The following is a 21609-nucleotide window of genomic DNA, read 5'->3' on the forward strand; positions in this document are numbered from 1 at the left end:
ATTAAAATGGGCTATATGACAAACTATGTAGTTTGCACGGTACTGTTTATTTGTACACGCCCCGGTACTAAATAATTATACTCGTAAGTTATTGAACGTAAAACAGTAATACAACAAAATTGTATGCCTTCACATTTTCACTTTACGTTTCTAAGAGATGAATAACAGAATGGGACAGTAATAAATGACATGATTAATTGCTCTTGCTTTGACTTCAAAGTCTGTTTCCTGCTCGTATCCGAATCGAAATGCGGTCAATACAGAATTTACTGAAATATTTGTAGCTTTGCTCCACATCAAGGAAAGACATAAATTATTCGTTGGAGAGTCTCCGCCCGATTCAGTTCTCTGCTTTCACGATGCTTTACTCCGGCAATAAATATTACGTGTTTAAATAACATCCAAAGATAGCGATATACTATTCCCACTTCCTTCATGCCGGAATAGTAACAAATTTATAGGAAGTGATTCTTGTGCAGATACATAGAAAATGCACATTTAAGATTCAATCTAGGAATCATCTCTTGACATTTCAACAACATAACTGGAATTTATGTACAGTGCAACTAGATGACAGATACTGTGCACAAAAATTTCACTTACAATAGAAGTTGACGATCTAAAACCGCAATATCTTAATTATATCCATACTACATTATGAGTTTTGTACAGTGGTTTCCAAGACACCTAGATAGGAACCATTAAAATATGACTTTCTATAAAGATACGGTCTTTAGATTCTTAAGTGCAGCTCGAACGCAAATAGCATCTCTCTCTAGATACGTGGTTAACATTACAAACTGATGCATACAGGGTGTTAAAATATCCAATATTTTAGGATATGATAGTATGCATCAAAACAAGAAAAAATGTATAATAAGCATAGGTCCTACAACACATACTTTCTGAGATCTGAACACTTGTTCATAGGAGGTGCTTAATGTGACGTCCATTTATGGCAACACCTTTTTCTGCCCTACAATACAGCAGGCTACCAGATAATCATACCACCCCTGGTATAAAATACTGTTACGTCGCAAGGAATACTGAAAAGAAAAGTTTGGTTGCGAATATGAGCAGGGTTCAGCAGAGATGCTCTTGTGAATTTTCGTAATCAGCATGTGTGGGGTGATGAAAATTCCCATGCATCCACAAGAAACAATGCATCAGCACAGATTCTCAATCAACGTATGGGCAGGCGTTCTTGGCGATAGATTAAGGGCCATACGTGCTACCACAGAGATTAACACAGAGATCGCCGGTGTGCCGGAATTTTGTCCTGCAAGGAATTCTTTTACATGCCAGTAATTCTACTGACATGAACCTGTCGCATTTAAACACACTTAAATGCCATCGACCTGAGACGGGATCGAATCTGCAACCTCGAGCACAGACGGCCAGCGCTGTACCGACTACGCTACTGAGACCGACAACATAGGTAAGTAGTAGTGTTTTTTTTGAAGAACGCGTCAGCAACTCTGGTTATTCATGCCATTTCACTCAGGCTAAAAAAACACGACTTAAAGCAACGACAAATTTAAGAGAAGAACGAAAGATAGATAAGACAAGAAAGAAAAAAAAATTAATGCCTTTGTGTTTATTAAGTAATTCTTGATGAGTAATTCAATGATTATTATTTTTGTTATATACTTTTTTATTTATGTTTTCTATAAAATGCTTAATATATTAAGATTATATTAATTATATAATATCATTACGTGTAGTCCAATAAGTCCTGTATGCAATGAAAAATGTTGAACCATATACAGAATCTACAAATAGTAAAAAGATAAATAAAAAGAGATTCTTTCTTTGTTTCTTTCTTTCTATCTTCGCTATGTTTAGCTTTTTTCTCTCCTACCGACTTCTAATTCAATTATATATAGGGGAGAACATTATATCTATGGACCAGCACTTGTCAGCCAGACATTGCTGGCCTCCCTCGTCGTATAGATGAGATGCGACAAGATAAATAAGACAAGATGGATAAGACAAGGTAAGATAAATAAGATAAGGCAATGAAGATAATACAGAACTAAATAGGTGAGATAAGAGCAGATAGTTAGGCAGGGCAGAATATAGTACGGCAGAGCGGAACAAAACAGAACAAGTAAAGCGCAAGTAAAACTAGAGCACTGTATATTGTGATAAGGTAATAGTACATTATGCAACGAGCCTATAATGGTAGTAATTAAGACGCGAGTGTATGTTTATGAAACGAGCGCAAGCGAGTTTCATAATTTTCATACGAGCGTCTTAATTACCATTATAGGCAAGTTTCATACGACTTTTTATGCTCGACCATATTTCTAACTTGAAATTATTCGTAAGTATTCATGTTATTCTTATCTGACTGGGGAGCGGAACTGACCTTGCGCAATATCTCGTAAATTTTGAGATGTGCGCAGACGCGAAAGTATTGATTTTTTTCTAGAAACAAATGTCATTGACCTTGATATAATCTAGAGAGTAAAATAAAGATTAATCTTGATATAACCTTGAAATTGATTTAGACATTGAAAAACTAGATGAGAAACTGAATTCATTTGAATATTATTTATAATTAACGCTAATTATTATAGTAATAGAACATAACCTTCTGCGACAGTATTGGATTTCCAGCCTCTGTGACGTTTCGCTAGTTGTCTTTCGATTGCATATCCAAGAGTAATCTATACTTGCGCTTTCATATTGCTACAATGGTGTTTTCTGATTGGTGGAACACCTGAACTTTAATGAATAGGTGTACTTTAATGAGGTCCATTAAAGGACTCCTACCAGGTGTATAATTACTACATTTCGGCATGGTCGAACATTAAATAAAATACCCTTTTTATAGAACTCAAGTTACACGCAGTGACATCTCTGAATCTTTAAACAGCCAATAGAATAACACTAGGCCTATACAGGAATCCAACATTTATATCGATTATACAAGTTTTACCAGTACTGCCACATTGGTCTGATAGCTATAGTGCTGGACTTATAATCTTGTGGACCTGAGTTCCATCCCAGGCATAACTCCGATTTGTAACGTGTTGGGCAAACCCCTGGTCCAGATAACACAAGAGTTTTTCCGGGAACTTTGGTTCCCATATCTCATCTCATCGAGGGTGTAGCGTAGACCAGCCTACTCTGGCGCACTCTGAGCAATGACTGTGTCGGTAAGTTGGCCTACACAAGTGGCTTTATTATAGGTGAATGACGAAGAGTCAAGTACCCGCCATTAGTACAAAAAGGTTTGTAAATCTCTTTCAATTGATGTAAATACTATATCAATATTTAAAAATTGGTATCAATTAAGCCACAACAGTTGAGAAGAGCCAATAATCTGATTGAGAGGAGTATTGAATTACAATCCAACCTATTATCGCAACATGTTCGTTTCAGTTTCCAAGCAATACACTTCCAGAAATAGTGGTGCACACTAACGTTACACTCACAAATTTATTATTCATCTTGACAGCCATTCAAAAAGTAGATCATTAACGCTAGCCAAGTGTTTTAAATATTGACTATTATAGAGCAGTATGTGAAAAGTATTTTTAACACTGACTTTCAAATGTTTGCGCCGATTATCAATAAAATTGTTTCCCACCAGATGTCACAGGGCAGAACTAGCAAACGAAGGAAAAAATGCTTCAAACAATGCCAGGTCTATTGTTAAAAATGAGTGTTTTTATAAGAAACTTACACAAACTAAGTAAATCGCTTCAACAACTACTTTATATTTTATCACCGTATGAAATAATTAAGAATTATAATTAGTCCTATTCAAAAATAGTCGCACTATCTGCAATCAAACGCTCTACACTGAGCTATATGATACTCCCTTTTGTTTTAATGACAAAGTTTCACTATTAAAATGAGAGGTAATATAGCAGTGGTGAAGTCTCTGGGGAATAGTCTCTATATCAGCACGGATGATCGCCTGTCTAAAAAATTAGTTTTCACTAACATTCCTACTTCTCTCTCTCTCTCTCTCTGTCTCTCTCTCTCCCCCCACCATGAACTTAACTCTGGCTATGGTATGGTTGGTGATATGTGAATTAATGATGGCGAAATGAGTCCGAGGTTCAACGCCGAAAGTTATCTAGCAATTCTCCTTCAACTGAGGGAAAACCCCGGAAAAAAACCCAACCAAGTAACTTTTTCCAATCAGAATTTGAACCCGGGCCCGCTCGTTTCACGGTCAGACGGGCTAACGGTTAATTCACAGCGGTGGACCAACATCCCTACTTACAAAATAAAATGTCACTTTTAACACTTATATCATAAATAACTATACTTGTTCTTCGTCTCTTTTAAATACTGCTTCCTTTTAATACCGAATTGCAATCCAATACGTAAAGAGTAAGTTATCTGATTGAGGGTCAGAATTAAGGTAGTATGGTCAGCACGGCACAGGGCACAGACAAGAGGATGGCACATGATCAGATGTCACGAAATAAAGATCTAGTCTCGGAAGATATAGGCTAAATATATTCACGAACCACGGACCGCTTAATTAGGATGCTCGTACACTAACCACCACCTACCAAAACTAAAATTACAATACCCACATTAAAACGTCTGAAATTAATATTCGGAGCATTTAACCGAAAATTGTTTCTTTAGTTTAAAATGAAGAAATAGCACATTAGCAAATGCAACCTTTATAGACCAAATTGTATTTAATACGATGGTTAATCGGTTTCTAAAATTTCCAGATAGGCCTAATGAACCAGATCTTTCTGGACTCCCCTTATCTGGCACCTGAAGTGGGAGCATCTGTAAAGCGGAGTTCGTTACCTACGACACCGTATGATGGCTAGCAGAGTTGAATCTTGACGATGAAAAGAAATGGTCGGTAAATATTACCTAAAACATCCCATTCGAACACAGCATTAACATTTGCAGTAATTATAAGAAATGGACCTTATGCCTTTACTCCCTTCCAAACGAAACATTCTAACGATTTATAAAAACTTATCACGGTCAGCTGGGTTTGAAGCACGATTTTCGAATCTAGTGTCAACCAGGTAAATTCTAGACTGCTGAGAACGATTGTGTTCTAGATAGTGCCTTCAATATAAAATCAATTAACTCCATTCAATCTCTCTGTTTTGTACATCACATCGTTCCTGCAGCAGGACAATTAATGTGAGTCTAGTATCCGAATCCTCCATTTATGTTGGAGCGTGCTTGGATATCTGTATTTTTTCCATTAACAACATACGAGTACAAAATCGTATTTAGTCGTACGTATATTAAAGCGGAGTAATAATATTCGACTGTCGATTGAAAAGGACATAAAAAGTATCACATTCACTTTTGTTTCCTTGCTGAAGTTAAAAAGAGCAACGTTTTCATCTAGTACGAGTACAGTAAATTATTGCTCTACGTATTCTGATAATATATTATGTGATTTCAATGAAACAACTAATAGACCACAGAAATTACACTAAATTCCAACTACACAGTTCCAATACGATGATTAGGTCTACCCATACATGATGGTAATGTTTGTGGTGATAATAGTAGTGGTAGTAGCAGTAGTAGTAACGGTAGTGTAGTTGTTGCTGGTAATAGTGATAGTAGTAACAGCAGCAACAGTAATAGTAGTAGTAGTAATGGTGATAGCAGTAGTAGTAGTAGCAGCAGACGCAGCAAAAGCAGTAGTATTAGTGGTAGTGGTAGTTAGCAATAGCAGCAGTAATAGTGGTAGCACTAACAGCAGCAACAGTAGTAGTAATAGTGATTGTAATGGTGGCAGTAGTAGTAGTAGTAGCAGCAGCAGCAGCAGTAGTAGTAGTAGTAGTAGTAGTAGCAGTAGTATTAGTGGTAGTTGTAGTTAGCAATAGCAGCATTAATAGTGATAGTAATAGTGGCAGTGGTAGTAGCAGTAGCAGCAGTATTATTATTATTATTATTATTATTATTAGTAGTAGTAGTAGTAGTAGTAGTAGTAGCAGCAGCAATAGCAGTAATAACTTATTAGTGGTAGTGGTAGTGATAGTTAGCAATAGCAGCAGTAATAGTGGTAGTGATAGCAATAGCAGCAGTAATAGTGGTAGTAGTAACAGCAGCAACAGTAGTAGTAGTAATAGTAATGGTAATGGTGCCAGCAGTAGCAGCAGTATTATTAGTAGCAGCAATAGTAGTATTAATAGTAGCTGTAGTAGCAGCATTAGTGTTAGTGGTAGTGGTACTTAGCAGTAGCAGCAGTAATAGTGATAGTAGTAACAGCAGCAACAGTAGTAATAAAAAAGTAAATCCATGGCGCTACAGCCCATGAAGGGCCAAGACCGACCAGCCGGCTGCTGGCCTCACGTCCACATGCCGAAGCAGAGGTGGACGATCATCCAACCAGAATGGAAGTATCGTTTAGTTAGCACGATGATCCCCCAGCCGTTATAGCTGGTTTGCGAAACCGGATTTTCGCTACCTATCGTAGCTCCCCAAGTGCATTACGATGCTAGGTGGTCACCGGTCCCATATACTGGCCGAAATTTCATGAGAAAATTTCTTCTCCCACGAGGAGTCGAACCAGCGCGCATTCTGTAACGCGAATCCTAGGCAGGATGCCTTAGGCCACGACGCCACAGAGCGGGACTACACTAGTAATAAATTGTAATGGTAATGGTGGCAGTACTAGTAGCAATAGCAGCAGTATTATTATTATTATTATTATTATTATTATTATTATTAGCAGTAGTAGTAGTCCCCTAGCAGTAGTATTAGTGGTAATAGCAACAGCAGCAGTAGTGGTAGTAATAATAGCAACAACAGCAGTAGTAGTAGTAGTAGTAGTAGTAGTAGTAGTAGTAGTAGTAGTAGTAGTAGTAGTAGTAGTAGTAGTAGTAGTAGTAGTAGTAGTAGTAGCAGTAATGGTGATGGTGATGGTGGCAGTAGTAGAGCAGTAGCAGAGTAATAGGGAATAGTAGTAGTAAGAGCAGTGGCAGCAGTAGTAGTATTAGTATCGAACTTCGACGTAAGCAATAAATAGCCACATAATTTTGCCTGGAACCCTTTCTCAGTGACATGATTTTTTGTGCCGTAATCTAGAACATGGAACCCACAGCTTTACGTCCTTCCCGTAAGTTGTTATGCACAGGAATTTATCTCCCTTAAAAAATTTATCGTCCTCCGCTCAGTTTTAACCTGCGAATCTCGGACACAACGGCTAATAAGGTGACCGCTAGATCACCGACGATAATACAAAAATATGTGAGAATGTAAAATAAAAATTGTTACTTACTTACAAATGGCTTTTAAGAAACCCGGATGTTCATTGCGGCCCTCACATAAGGCCGCTATCGGTCCCTATTCTGTGCAAGATTAATCCAGTCCCTAGCATCATATTCCAACTCCTTCAAATTCATTTTCAATATACTACATCTCGACTTCTTCAAATTTCTTTTTTCCTCAAGTCTCCCAACTAACACTCAATATGCATCTCTGGATTCACCCATACGTGCTATAGACCCTGCCCATCTCAAACGCCTGGATTTAATGTTCAAAATAAAATTGTTACCTTTGATAAAAGCAGTCCTTAAATCTCGGAAGTCTATAATCATCTCTAATTTCGAATATTGTTGATAATTTGGAAATATTCAGACAAAATAATATATAGGCGGCCTGAACTACAGATAGTTTCGTTTTTCTCTTACGTGTTAGAGTAGTCTAATATTTTACATGAATAACACTAATTAATAGGAAAGGAAAGTAAATTTTTAAAGTTACAAAACTATTTCTTATCTAATAGAAACGCCCAAATTATACATTTTTACAATTAACACAACAAAATTGTAAGGAACAAAATGGATACTTCTCTATTTTCAGGATCTATTAATAGTGATTAAAGTGATTATTACATACATCAGTAAAGGACAGAATATAGCAGTTTCAAGTCTTATAACAGATTCTGTACAAAAATAAATAGAAATATACGTACATTATACATAAAAGTTATAAGTTTCAAATTCTTTCTATGCTAACATTAAGAACAATACAGTATATTGGCTTCTTTTCAGTTTCATAACTGACTCTGTTCAACAATAACAGGAAAACTATTGGGCTTAAAAGTTTCATAATTGATTACGTAGACTACAGCAATAAACTGTGACGCGTAGGAATTTAAGTTTCCAACTGATTCGTATAACAATGAAAGAAACATCTACGGTACTGGCTTTTAAAACTTCAGAACTGAATGTTTACAGAAAATGTGAATAAAACGTGAAAGTGTAAATTTCACGAACGCTTTTTGCAACATTAAGACACACAATATATTAATTTCAGAACTGGTTCTGTACAACAAGACATAATATACAGAAAATTAAAATTTCATGGCTGTTTTATATAACACTGAAGGTAAAAAAAACTGGAATTGAAAGTTTCAGTACTCATTACGCACATTTCATAATTGACTATATTTATAACAATAGAAATTATATAACGGTTTATAGTTTCATAACTGATTCATAAAATAATAGTCTCAAGTTTCATAACCGATTCCAGACAACAATAAATGAAGGCTAGGGAGAATGGTCTTTTCCAAGGCACTAGTTTTGCATACGATTTATACAGTACATGAATAGTAAATGTAAATTAGCATGGAAACTGCTGAAGGGAGCCACTCACCGTGGTGTTTTGTACTGCCACCTCCTGCACCGCCAGATGCCCCAGATGCGAGGTTTCTCAGGGAATTCAGAAAACCACTCATCCGTGCAGGAACATAGCGCGATTAAAAACTGACATCATTATAAATAATGCACACGACACTATCACCACCATCACTATGTCTCTTCCTTGCGTGTCATCGTTATTAAAATCTGTCACTAAAAAAAGAACGCCACGGTAGTGGCATGAGTCTATTAATTAACATTCATTTGTTTATCTTCACACGACGCAATAATGCCATTGCAATGATATTTATTCTCTTTGTAACTTCAGATACGTTCTTGCTCCGAACATAATCGACATGCGATGATCAAACTGGATAAACAAAAATAACACAGAAGTTAAAATAAAGACTTATCAACAGAGAGGTTCGAACGGCGGTTTTTACGTCAGAGACTCGTGTTCAAATAGTTTGTGTTGGAAAAGAGAGATGTTCAGGTAGATTTTCTTAAAGACATTCCTTTTCTCATCAATTCATAATCATCCTAATCACCGGTACAATATAGCCATTCCATGCAAACTGGGAATTCCAATGAAGAAATCTTTTTCAGAAATATTTGTTTATTATTAGTGTAAGACATATGAGCTCTAAAGTTAAATATTTTACAAGTTTTATGGGCATTGAATCTAAGTGGTCTTGACTAGGAATAGGTACATTCTTAAAAAAAAACTTTGTCGCACAGTCCGAGAAAGGAGGCAATGCGCATGATCAGACATACAACGAAACAAAACTAATTTTGTTACCTCAACTAGTCATTCTGTTATGAACCAAGTTACTTGTCCTCTGATCATGCGCACTGCTTCTTTCTGGGACTTGTAAGGTATCTGTGCGACAAACGTTTTTCTAAGACTGTACTTTTTGTTTCCCTGAAGTTTGTAGAACTTACTCATAGAGAGATCAGCTGTTAATATAATGTTTATCAAGAAGCTATTGTTGAAGAAATATTTTGAGAGCCTGCACTGTTAATTCCAGAACTCCAGGATCAAGGAACTTTTTACTCTGTACTATATTATTTTTATATTATTTTTATTTTTATTTTTATTTTTATATTATTTATTTTAAGGGGTTAGGTACAGCTTACAGCAGTAAATTTTTTGGAAATATTCAACATTTTTCCTCCATTGTACAATAATGAAAATTGGTATGTGTAAAACAATGTCCTTCTGCTATATATAAAAAAAATATTTTTAGATAAAAAAATTATTTATATATAAATATATATATTTTTTTCAAAATACAAAATGGTGGCAGTTCACTGTGCAGTGATGAAGCGTTTCCCCTCATAACTCATAAACTTCGTAACTTTTTCATGTTCTCTCTCTTTTATTTTATTGCCGAAACTCATGTTTAACGTATCATACTCTTTCAACTACATTCCTTAATAAATAATTTTTATTTTATTTTGTGTTATAAGAAAATATTGATATTTGACCATTTCTAAAAATGAATTTACTTTTTATCAATCAATCAAAGGTAGAGAAGTGATCTTACAACATATTGTAAATATGATATGCATAAATACACCAAAAATTTCATCACAGGATGTGGGATAGTTTTTTAGTTATGTGGCAACGCTTCATCACTGCACAGCGAACTGAATTTTGAAAAAAAAAAAAAAAAATTAAATCGTAAAAATATATTTTTTTATATAGCAGAAAGACAGTGTTTTACACATACTAATTTTCGTCATTATACAAGATATAGTAAGGGAGGGAAAAAAAATGTTGAATATTTCCAAAATTTTACCGCTATAAGCTGTAGGCCTACCTAATTTCTTAAGTAGATTGGGTTAATAACAATTATTCGAGCTCAAGTGAATATTTTGACTTAGAAAATAATGTTACAGGTGTTTTGAAACTGAAAAATGAACATTAACTCATCTGTAACATCCGTGACAAAATGTGTATAATATCCGTGACATGGAAGAAACGGCTATAAAATGTTTACCGATTATGTTTTTATGAACTAATTGGATGCCATGAGATTTACAGCTTTCACATGGACACTATGAGAATGAATCTCTTTTTGCTTGAGGCAGAGACCTGTGTTTTACACTTTTTGTTAATAAGGTGTAAAGTTCATTCACAAATCTTGTAACATCTGTGACGGAATTTTTCCTTTATTTTGCACAAATAATAAACTTTTTCAAACAACTTTTTTTATAATGATACTGATCTTCTAAATTGATTCTAATAATAAAAGTTGACAAAAGTAATTTCATTTTCAATATATAGAGTTTGAAAGTAAAAAAATTTAACATACGTGACAACTGGGATGACTGAGTAGTAATGTGGTACAATAGCTGACATGTATAAAAGTCAAACTGAGCGTATACTGAGACAATCACAGAGTACAAAAGGCGAGATCCGTACAATGACACACAGGCAATACCATGACAAGTCTGATATGGTTAATTAATTTCTCTCTGAAATCTACAAAGAACATACGTTTTTTTAACGGGAAATATCCATGGCTGAACTGTGTCGGCATGCATTAGCCTAGCGACACGTTGTCAGGCTTAAATGTCATCACAAACCACGTGGTGCATCGTAAAACAAAATCAGGCCGATATCGTAATGGAGACGATAGGTTTAAACTAATTATCTTCATGCTTTGGATAATTTGTATTCTTATTCTAAAAGTATTTTAATATGTTATTTAACGATATTTGTATCAACTCCTCGATTATCTCCTGTACCTAGGTGATTGCGAGAAGTTTCGCGAGATTAGTCAAAGAATTCGGTTATGAGATTATCTGATATTTGCGTTCCACTTGTGTAAAAACTCGGTAAAAAAAAAACCTGACCACGAAATCAGCCCAAACGAGATTCGCACTCATGCCCTAGCGCATTCTCGGGACACAAGTTCAGCTAGCCAAATGCATGGGGTACAGCGGTGACCAATAAAACATCTGAAATGAATATTTGTATTGGTCGGAGATGCTGAACAGAGAGTCAAGCCTAACTTGGGATAAACGAGTATTTTGCCTGGGAGCATCATCTGTTACTGTTTGTAAAATTTAGGTACATAATGTACCAATCGCAGCATGTCATATTATGCCATTTCTTTTCTGTGTCCTACTAAAACACAGTGTCGGAATGTAAAACTTCACACAGTTCCACGTTATGTTGCTTATCTTCAATAATAATAATAATAATAATAATAATAATAATAATAATAATAATAATAATAATAATAATAATAATGATAATGATAATAATAATGATAATAATAATAATAATAATAATAATAATTCCTCAAAGGGAGATTGTTGTTGACGTGTGTATTCTGATTCACAGTTTAAACATTACTACGATACTAGGAGGGAATTTTTAACATGATCAAATAAAAAGAAAAAAAATATCATTATGTTTAAGCCAAAGCATTTTTATTTAAGTAGCACATTGTTAACACAACAAAAATTACTTTTTAACCTATAACATTAAATAAAATGTTTCAAAATCAATGACCGAATTATGATTTCAGTTATTCTATACTACTAAATAATTTTATTTTCCTCAGATTGCTTTTCTGTACACTTTATTAAAACATAGCACCACCACCAGTATCATTTCATAATCTGCATTGAAGAATAAAATTGGAATCTCTGATCCGTTCCGTTCTCATTCCCGTAAAATTACAGCTACAACAGAATAAATGATCAGCATGGAATAAAATCATCGCTTGGGAAAATACTGCGTGTTCAGTTCAAAGTGTGTCATGGCTCGCTGCATGCCGTCATGTGGCTAGCCGATGGCCCCAGAGAATTCAATCTTCCTACACTTCCGCAGAGGCGTATTACTTATGTGCCAGAGAAGTTGCCTAGCAAGTACGGCGTTCATTCTGAAGAGTACGTACCGATACGTACGGTAACGCAGGTAGTGGCAGGAATGTGAACTGTTTGGAAACACGTACTTAGGTGAGTTTTTTTCTTACTGTCGGGATATGTGGACACGGGTTAAGATGATTACTTACGTATTTGTTGACATTAACTTCGACGGTCAACATGGACATGGAGCATTTGATTTGTATTGTGAAATGTTGCCGTACGCAACCGATGATAACAAATACCCTGCGTACGACTTTCCCGCGCAGAACACAGTTCGAAAGAGGTTGTGGTAGCACACAGACCGTACAGACCGCCATCTGTTGCTACGACGTTCAAGTTATACCGTACACGTTCTCAAGTTCAGATTGAACGCCTTGAATAATAGGCAACTTCTCTGACATAAAAGCTGAAACTCGCTTCAAATCGCTGACTCATAACAGTGACGTCATGACACACTTCGAAATGAACACCCAGTAGAAGACAAATAAAAAAAAAGACCACGCACTTAGCCCTTATGGAAGACAAATCTTCACTTCCCTGCCCTAGTATATTGCTGAATTATAAATGAGTTATAAATTTCTTACTAGCAAAATTGTTGAATAATTTAATATATGAAATAAATTATTATTAAAGTATGAGATAATATACACTTCTGCTGTACTAAATTTAGCTTGCTGCGATGATGTACGGAACGTTTTAAGTAGAAGCTTTAACGCTGCGTCGAACTCATCGAGAATCAGATTCCCTCATTCAACATCGATTTGTCAGTTATCAATGCAATCCCAGTACTGTCTCAGATGGAGGTTCATATAGGCCTAAAGCAAAAATCCCATCTTGTGTCCGTCTAGCGTCAGGATTAAAAAATTATGCCAATGTGACCACAATTGACTAATTCGGCCCCAATCCTTGCTAATTAACCTAATTTGGCCCCAACTTGTAAACTAATTCGGCACCAACCTGTAAACTAATTCGGCCACCATGGAGTTTACTAATTGAGCCCCATTAAACAATAATATTTTCCTTTCTATTTTATACAAACTTAGGACTGTCAGTATTGGTATGTCAATGCTGGTATGGTAAAACAATTTGTTGGTAAATTTTCTTGACGCTAAAAGGCTTAATTATATTAGTAATTTTTGTTTTTTAAAATATCGGTTTAAAATTAAAAATGTTGTTAAAATGTCAGTTATAAATGTGTTAAACTGATATTGTTAAGTGATGGGAAGACTTTTGACGACACACTTCGAATGTAGTCATACCGGCTGATGGTGCCGTTTTGAAAATCTGCAATGCAAATATACTTTTTTTATTAAAATAATTCCTTTTGTTCAGTTTTCTTCCTTCTGATTATTTTTGTATTTCTCAGTTCCATATATGTCTCACACTGAACACATTTCAAAATTTCAGTAACCCTAAATAAGTGGGGTTGAGGAAAGTAAAACATCCCGTTGAGTTGAGATGAGAGAGTTCGCAGTTGTTTGTGGTGCACATAGTGCTTGTAATGAAATCTGTCCACGTGGCTGGAGGAAAGACTCTGCAGTCTCTCTAGTTTTCCAGTATGTAGGCTAGTCACAAATTGTTCCACACGCGTATTGCTGGTATCCGCGAAATAAAGTCCTAGGCAAAACTATCTGCCACTTCTTCAGACTTCAGTAGTGGTAGCCCGAAAGAATTTTTTAGAAATGTACTTATCTCCGAGACGTTCCGTTTAAAGACATTTGTCAAAATATTCCACCAAGTGAAATAAATGAAAGCGACATCCTTTAATTACAGCATACGGAAATATAGTGGACACACCTACGTGAATTGACTGCTTTAAATCACAAAAAAATATTTTCGGCTGAAGATTAAAACAACATTTATAATATTCATCAGACACATATCGCGGTTCGGGAATTAGTTGAAAATGTAGATAAGATAGACTTCAATAATCATTGGCCCAGATACATCCAACATGTGGTGGAAAAAGAAAACGAGTTCTGTGCTTTAGGTGACAACATAGAACGTGCAACACCAATTATAACAAATTAAGAAAAGGAACTTTATACTTCTTTAGAGAACTCGAACTAAATGAAGTTACTTAAATACTCGAGTAAAGCAAATATTGCAACCCAGCATTCACATCTTGTAATGGATTTTATTGGAGTAGTTACACAGTCTACCTGCTTCCCCACTTAAACTCCTAGTACTCCGGTTGTCCTGTAACATCCAAACAATTCTCTATCATTATCATCATCATCATCATCATCATCATCATCATCATCATCGCAATTCATTCATACAAGTGTAATGCAGATCCATCGCCTATGTAGCACTCTGGATAGTCTTTGACAAACTAAGTGGGCTACGCTTTTCGACACAAGCGACATCTATGATCCGAGTTCGTACAGTCAGTGCGAATGGCAAGTTGAGAAAAAATGACTCTGCTGAAAAATAATACTTATACTGAGTTATATAGACAAAAAATATGAATGTGCTAATTTAACGCTTCTCTATATTCACAGCAGTTCGATTTCCGGCAGAGAAATTGACATTTTTCTTCCACATGAACTAGATGCATATCTGTTAGTCTATTTTGTGATCACCCAGTGTTTTCTCAGAAAGCAATCTTGCGCCATGCTGAACACACGAACAGGGAGTGCTATTACTTGTGGACATTCAGTGTCGGATCATGATGCTTACAGAAAGATAGGACGCTTCAAATAATTTAGTCTTTCATGGTAGATTATTATTATTATTATTATTATTATTATTATTATTCACGAAAGGAATTACCGTGAATTGAAAGTATGGCAGTATCCCGACCACAAGCATTTGCTCATACGGGGGTAAATTTCTTAATTTGTATTTCTGGTTTATGTATCTTTTTAATGTAAATTAATATAAATAAAGTACATTAAATTCAAATTCATTAAGTGCACAGTTGTTAAGAATAAAATAAAATCTCAGTGTCGGCGCCAGTAGTCCAAGTTTGGACAGATTAATTACCGTAAGTATTTCAGAATAAGTACATGTATAATTTAAAGGTCTTTCCAAATTATAACTGCTGACAATACAAAGCGATCTAAGGTGACTACTGATCAGACCAAAAAAAAACATGAAAGTGTAGAAATCAGTACAAATCAGTACAATTTTAATTACTATTACTAGAAATTTAAACGGGAGCTACTCAATTCCTTACTACAAATATTTACACATTTTTCTTCAAGAACTAAAGAGATAATTTAGAATGTTTATGTCTACAAATTATAACTGAAAGAAATACTGTATGCAAGAAATTTAAAACGTAATATGTTGTAAGCGGTTCTCTTGAAGACATAGAGATGTATAGACCAACATAACTGCTCAGTTCGGCCAAATAAAACAATGTTTTCCATGAAAATATAAATGAAATCACCTTTTCACACGTCATTATACAGGTAGCGTGACATTTCCTACATCCCCTGATTCCGCACGCTGCGAGCGTTTCCATGCCATATGGTACCTATTTTCATGTTACCAGATTTTTTTTTTCTCGTATTCGATAACGTTCACTCTACAGCATTTCGCCTCTGTTACATTACTTATGAGAATAAAATTAGAGACTTACAGCATGAACGGCTAATCATTAAATGTTTATGAGATGAAGATAATAATAATAATAATAATAATTTGAAATACAAAATTATAACATATTCACATTTCGATTGATACGCTAGACAAAATTTTTCACATTTATTATTATTAGTAGTACCATCACATTGATAGCCGTCAAAATCTTGGATATAAAATACAGGCATCCTAATCAATTCAAATGAAAAAAATCTTAAATTAATGTTATAAATGTGCATAATAAAATTAAAACAAACATCTGCAACAAAATGTGGTGGCTATCAAATTTATTGAAAAATAAATAATATACAGTGATATATTATAAAGATGAATAGAGATTATTATTATTATTATTATTATTATTATTATTACAGAAAGCAATAAAATATATTCTTAAAGCCAAATCCACAATTAAGTTGAAAAGAGTTTGTTCTCGTTAAGTATTTTATTTAGTAAGTTGGAGAATATCATGTTTAAGTACAACATTAAAACTTACTTTTATGTTAATGTGTGTGTATATATTTCTTCGAAATGTATCTCAAATATAATAAAAGTTCTTTATTTAACGTCTTTGCAGATTGAAAAGGTTTATTCAGCAATGAAGTAATAATATAACAATATAGAAATGATGGAGTGATGATGATTATGAGAAATTGAAGTACTCGGAGAAAATTGACTCCACATTCAACTTGCCTACCAAAAATTTTACAGTGTCTGTTGTAAACTGGCCCTAGATAATATTCAGTAAGGATCTATTTTCTCTTAATCTGACATAATTTTCTTTACCTGCATACGTATACATGTGTAAAGATGTAAATGTAAAGACAGCCACTGAAATGGATGGAATGTAAAGGTAACATGCTTTGACTTCGTAACCGAAAGATCAGTACATCGCCTCAAATGCATGGAAGTGGACATCGAACTAACTATAGCCTACGATTGCAGTTTTCTCAACTCAACATTAAACGGGGAGATAGTAAAATAAGCTCGGATAACATATGGCCTCAACTGCATGTAATGCACAACATGACATTTACAACGGACGAAGACTCTAATGATTCTATCAATATAACAAAGAATAATTAATGATAATATTAAAATACTGTATATCCGGTTTCTGTATCATTTCTTAAAATGTAATTCCTCCACAGTGACTCCCCTTTAGATGACATAGAACAACATATTTATGATGAACTAACATCCACTTACGACACGAGTTTTGAACTTAAAATTTCTGATTAAAAATATATAAAATACGAGAATATGGAAAATATTTATCCAGAATTATTTGTTAATTTCATAACTCACAATTAAGTACTCGAATCCAACAGTCATGGCAAAAAATAGTGACATGTTTTTGACCCAGCTGGGATCAATCAGCTGACTGTTCCTCACCAAAGATACCGGGAATGAGGCAGAGCTTCAAGGATTTATGAGGGACAAAGAGTATGGGAAAGTTTTCTCCCAGAATTTAGGTTTCAGTCTTGTTACATCCTCGCCGTATTACTATCTCATTATTATTCAATAACAGATTTTGAAATGTACTTAATAAACATAACTATAATTATGCCTAAATGTATTTCTGCTTACTTATTAAATTAACTTAAACTACATCGTGCCAAATATAAATAGAAAAATGTATTGTAAAGTTGTAAGAATTGATTTCGAGGGTTTTATGCAAATATAATTTTTCAACATCACTAATATTGAAACAGTGATATTTGACATTCCATGCATGTACTTTATCCATATTCATTATCATTACCAAGAAGTCAATGCATTGGGGAATGCTGCAAATGAAATATAACCGTTTCGTTTAAAAATTAACAAGTCTTTATTTTAATTGAATAACACAAAATATTTATTTACTCGAAAGTGATTCAGACGACTTTTTCCTTAATTCTTCGTACAATACAAAGTACGTGATGAAACGGCATGGTCCTCATATCTCCTACAGTTGTTTAAAAAGACTGAACAGTATCAAGTTAGGCAAGAGAACGTTCAGTGTAAGTAAACATTAAAGAAATTGGATCAATGACTAGGTGAGTCCAATGCTTCTGTGTTGGTATATTTACAAAGGGATTATATACAATAGTACCGCAAAGATCTTGTAGATACCACCTCTTCGCCACCGCTCGCTGAAAGTTCATGTTACAATATTGTTTTACAACGTTTTCTCTCAAGGTTGGAAAAAAAGGAAACGACAGACGTCGGCATTCGCTTCCACATTAGCTAATTATTGTTGGTTATTTTCTATTTAACTTATATAACGACAGAATCTTGTTACAAATACAGATGTTTGTGAATAGTTAATAAGTAGTCTAACCACGAACCGCTTGGATGGGCAGAGTGTACGCTACCTCAGAGCCACCGCGACTAGCAAACAGGAATATAATTGGTAAAATTTTGAGAAACCGAATTGTTACGAATCATATGAAACGTACAATGAGAAAGTGTCATCTTTATGACATCGTTTATTTTCATAAACATCATCATCATCGTTATGTTCTTTTGGCCTGTCCGTTCTCTGTGTGATTAGCACGGCTCAAGGCCACAAAGACAAGATCAAACACAGTATAAGAATACACTATCCACTGCATATTAGGGAAGATGGATACACCTTCACTTCACTCTGGGGAATCGAACAGGGTTTTAAGTGAAGGTATATTATTTTGCTATATAATACATTCGTTTTTTATTCTCAAGCTGAATTAAAATTAATTTCTTCCTTCAACTTCTCAGAATTAAAAATGATTTTGTTGCAATAAATAAAAATATACCTTCAAATTAGATAACTGAACTAATATTCTGGTTGTCACAAGTATAGTTCTGACACTGTCACTGGAGATCCGTTATTGTGCGTTGAGAGTGTAAGCTCAAACTGGCAGGTACAAAAAAAAAAACAAAAACAAAAAAAGAGGCAATTGTTTAAATAAAAGTTCTTAAAAAGACAAAACCTATTCACACTCGTATTAAAACATATAGTGAGTATAATTTTTCGTTTAAGGAGAAATAGTAGAATATTAACAGCAGAAAAAAAAACGCAGAACTACGAGAAAATCTGTCTCCCACCCGTTTTTCCACCACAAATCTCACACGATATGTCGAAGATCGAACTCTGGATTGCTTGATGAGCAGAATCTGAATAGAGAAATCAAATGGTTGAGCATTGACTACTTTCTTTTGAGAAAAAACTGTGTGTGAAAAGATCTGTTTAAAATATGCATTATGTAATAACTATAAACAAATATATTTTCACATACAACACGAGCAAATTATTAATTTAGAATTTTATTTTAAAGAATGGCATTGCAATTTTAACAGTATTTCTAATCGATTTTAAATATTTTATTTGCTAAGCATTTCGTCCTTCTATCGGCACATAAGCCACCACAGTAATGTACAGGATATAATCTTGTTTACCAACGTGTAGCGCTCCTTATACTCAAACCAAGATTAACTGTCATTAATGCAGCAGTGAAGATGGGTTCAGCACTTAGCACAATTACATATTACAAATTGTAACAATCCTATCGCTTTGCAGCAAGTAATGATGTTTACAACTACACTGAGAGAACAAAGAACGAGGTATAATACGGCACGTGTTCGTATGTCAGCTGCACGTACTATCAATCTCCTTGCGAACACGACTTTACAACTGTTTCAGGACGCTATTGTCATGCTATTGAGATAAAGTTCGTGAGCTGTGACAGTTTTGTCATTGTTACTAAAGTATAATTCACGAAATAAAGATATTATATATTCGTAGTTCTGTGAATCACACTATTACTGCGGTACTTCGTTGAATTTGAGCTTGAAAGAGTATGTTTGTTTGTTTGTTTATGTTTCATGATATTACCGTGATATACGTACATGCCTCAAACTGAGAAAGAAAATTTCTGCAATTTTTTTTTTTTCTGAAACTGCTACGTAAGATACTTAAGCATAATTCAAGTATCGAGAACGTATATATTTTCCCCATTATTTCTATGGCATTATTGCAATGGTCACTGAAATGTAACTTCGTAAATTGATATAATAGTTTTTCAATCCTTCTTATGACATTACTTAAGTGCACTTATGAGAACTGAAACAACTTATTTTAGTAATTACTTCACTGACATTATTGCCATAGCTGCTGAAGTTTATATTATTTTGTAAATTGAGACAATATGTTGTCGCAATTGTTTTTATACAATCCTCACGATTACTAAAGTACATTAACTATTTGGTGAACCGAGAAAGCATATTTTTGCAGTTATTGCTCTGACGCTATTACAGCAAATTCTGAGGTATATTTCACGCACATTGTTTTCGAAATATTATGATGTTAATTCCATGGATATTAGACTGTAATTTCATATAGTACATACTTAAAGCATTAAATTTTAACGACTCTCTTAATGACAATATTATTACGATTAGTGATGTATGTAGTGTATAATAGAGATTTTATTCCTTGTTTTGTGTTGTTCCTATGGTGGTACAGTTTTTGTTACCTAAAAACGTGTATTTTGCATTCTCCTGAAAATATTTCTGAGGCATATTTCTTTACCTGAGGCAATATATTGTAACAAACTTTTTTAATGGTATCACCGTGGTTTACTGAAGTACAACTTCGTGAATTGAGCAGGTATTTTTCGATTTGTTTCCTGACACTATAACTATAGCACTGATGTGTACTTTGAGAATTCTGTCAATATACTTCCGAAAACCTATTATTGAGCTCATTGTCATCATAATTTAGTATATAGGCCTATTTTGTTACGTAAGACTATAAAGTTTTCGCAATTTTTACCGTACAGTTTTTACAGTACTTCCGTGAATTGAGAAAGCATGTTTTTTTTATTATTTTTTAAATGACTATTCAGGTTTCGTTTGATAGATGAGGCAAAGTATTTATATGATTACAGAAGAATCAACACAAAATATTTTTCCTGAACACACTAACATACGAGTAGTTACGATAGTACAATTCGTCAAACAATGCGGTATTTATTCGTAATTGTCTTCCTAGAGTTGTTTCCATGGTTACTGTAACAAAATTCATAAACTGGGATAGAATTTATAGCCGTAGATTCGAAAAAACATGAACCTAATGGCTAAAAATTATACACAAACCAGAAAGTTACACAAAATATCGCCGTATGGATACAGTAAATCAAACCACCGTACAACTCAACATGCAATATGACTATTTATGTACCGGAACCTAACCCAACACGTCAACCAAACAACACACACTTTCACGAACACCCTCGTTGCATACGTTCTAGGAACACGACACCGAAAAAACACGTCCTCATTTCAAGCAGATTACACACATGACGTCATCTACAATATTAATTCAATCACACACCAACACTGCACTATTACCGCTATCAAACACTTGGCGTATGTTAGCAGGCGAACAAGTAACGGACGAAAGCAGGCTCAGTCACGAGGGGTTGTGTCAGTCTCTCAGGCCAGGGTTGATTTCTGGCTTTGCGGGCTTGCCTGCCGTCCAGGGGCACGATCATGCTGTACT

General features: G+C 34.5%; 1 protein-coding gene across 6 annotated transcripts in view; it reads right to left on the bottom strand.

Moving 5' to 3' along the window:
- The window catches only part of LOC138715323 (serine-rich adhesin for platelets-like), a 1148033-nt gene that overhangs the window by 792467 nt on the left and 333957 nt on the right, over window positions 1–21609 (bottom strand). The window contains exon 1 of one of the 6 annotated variants that reach the window (XM_069848111.1): window positions 8623–9289. The exons of the other annotated variants lie outside the window; for them this stretch is intronic. Within the exon in view, the coding sequence (XP_069704212.1) occupies window positions 8623–8704 (82 nt within the window). The 5' untranslated portion in view covers window positions 8705–9289. Of the gene's footprint in view, window positions 1–8622; window positions 9290–21609 lie in introns of those variants that run through there. 6 annotated transcript variants of the gene reach the window in all.

Source organism: Periplaneta americana, chromosome 15 (assembly GCF_040183065.1).
Source record: "Periplaneta americana isolate PAMFEO1 chromosome 15, P.americana_PAMFEO1_priV1, whole genome shotgun sequence".
NCBI lineage: Eukaryota > Metazoa > Arthropoda > Insecta > Blattodea > Blattidae > Periplaneta > Periplaneta americana.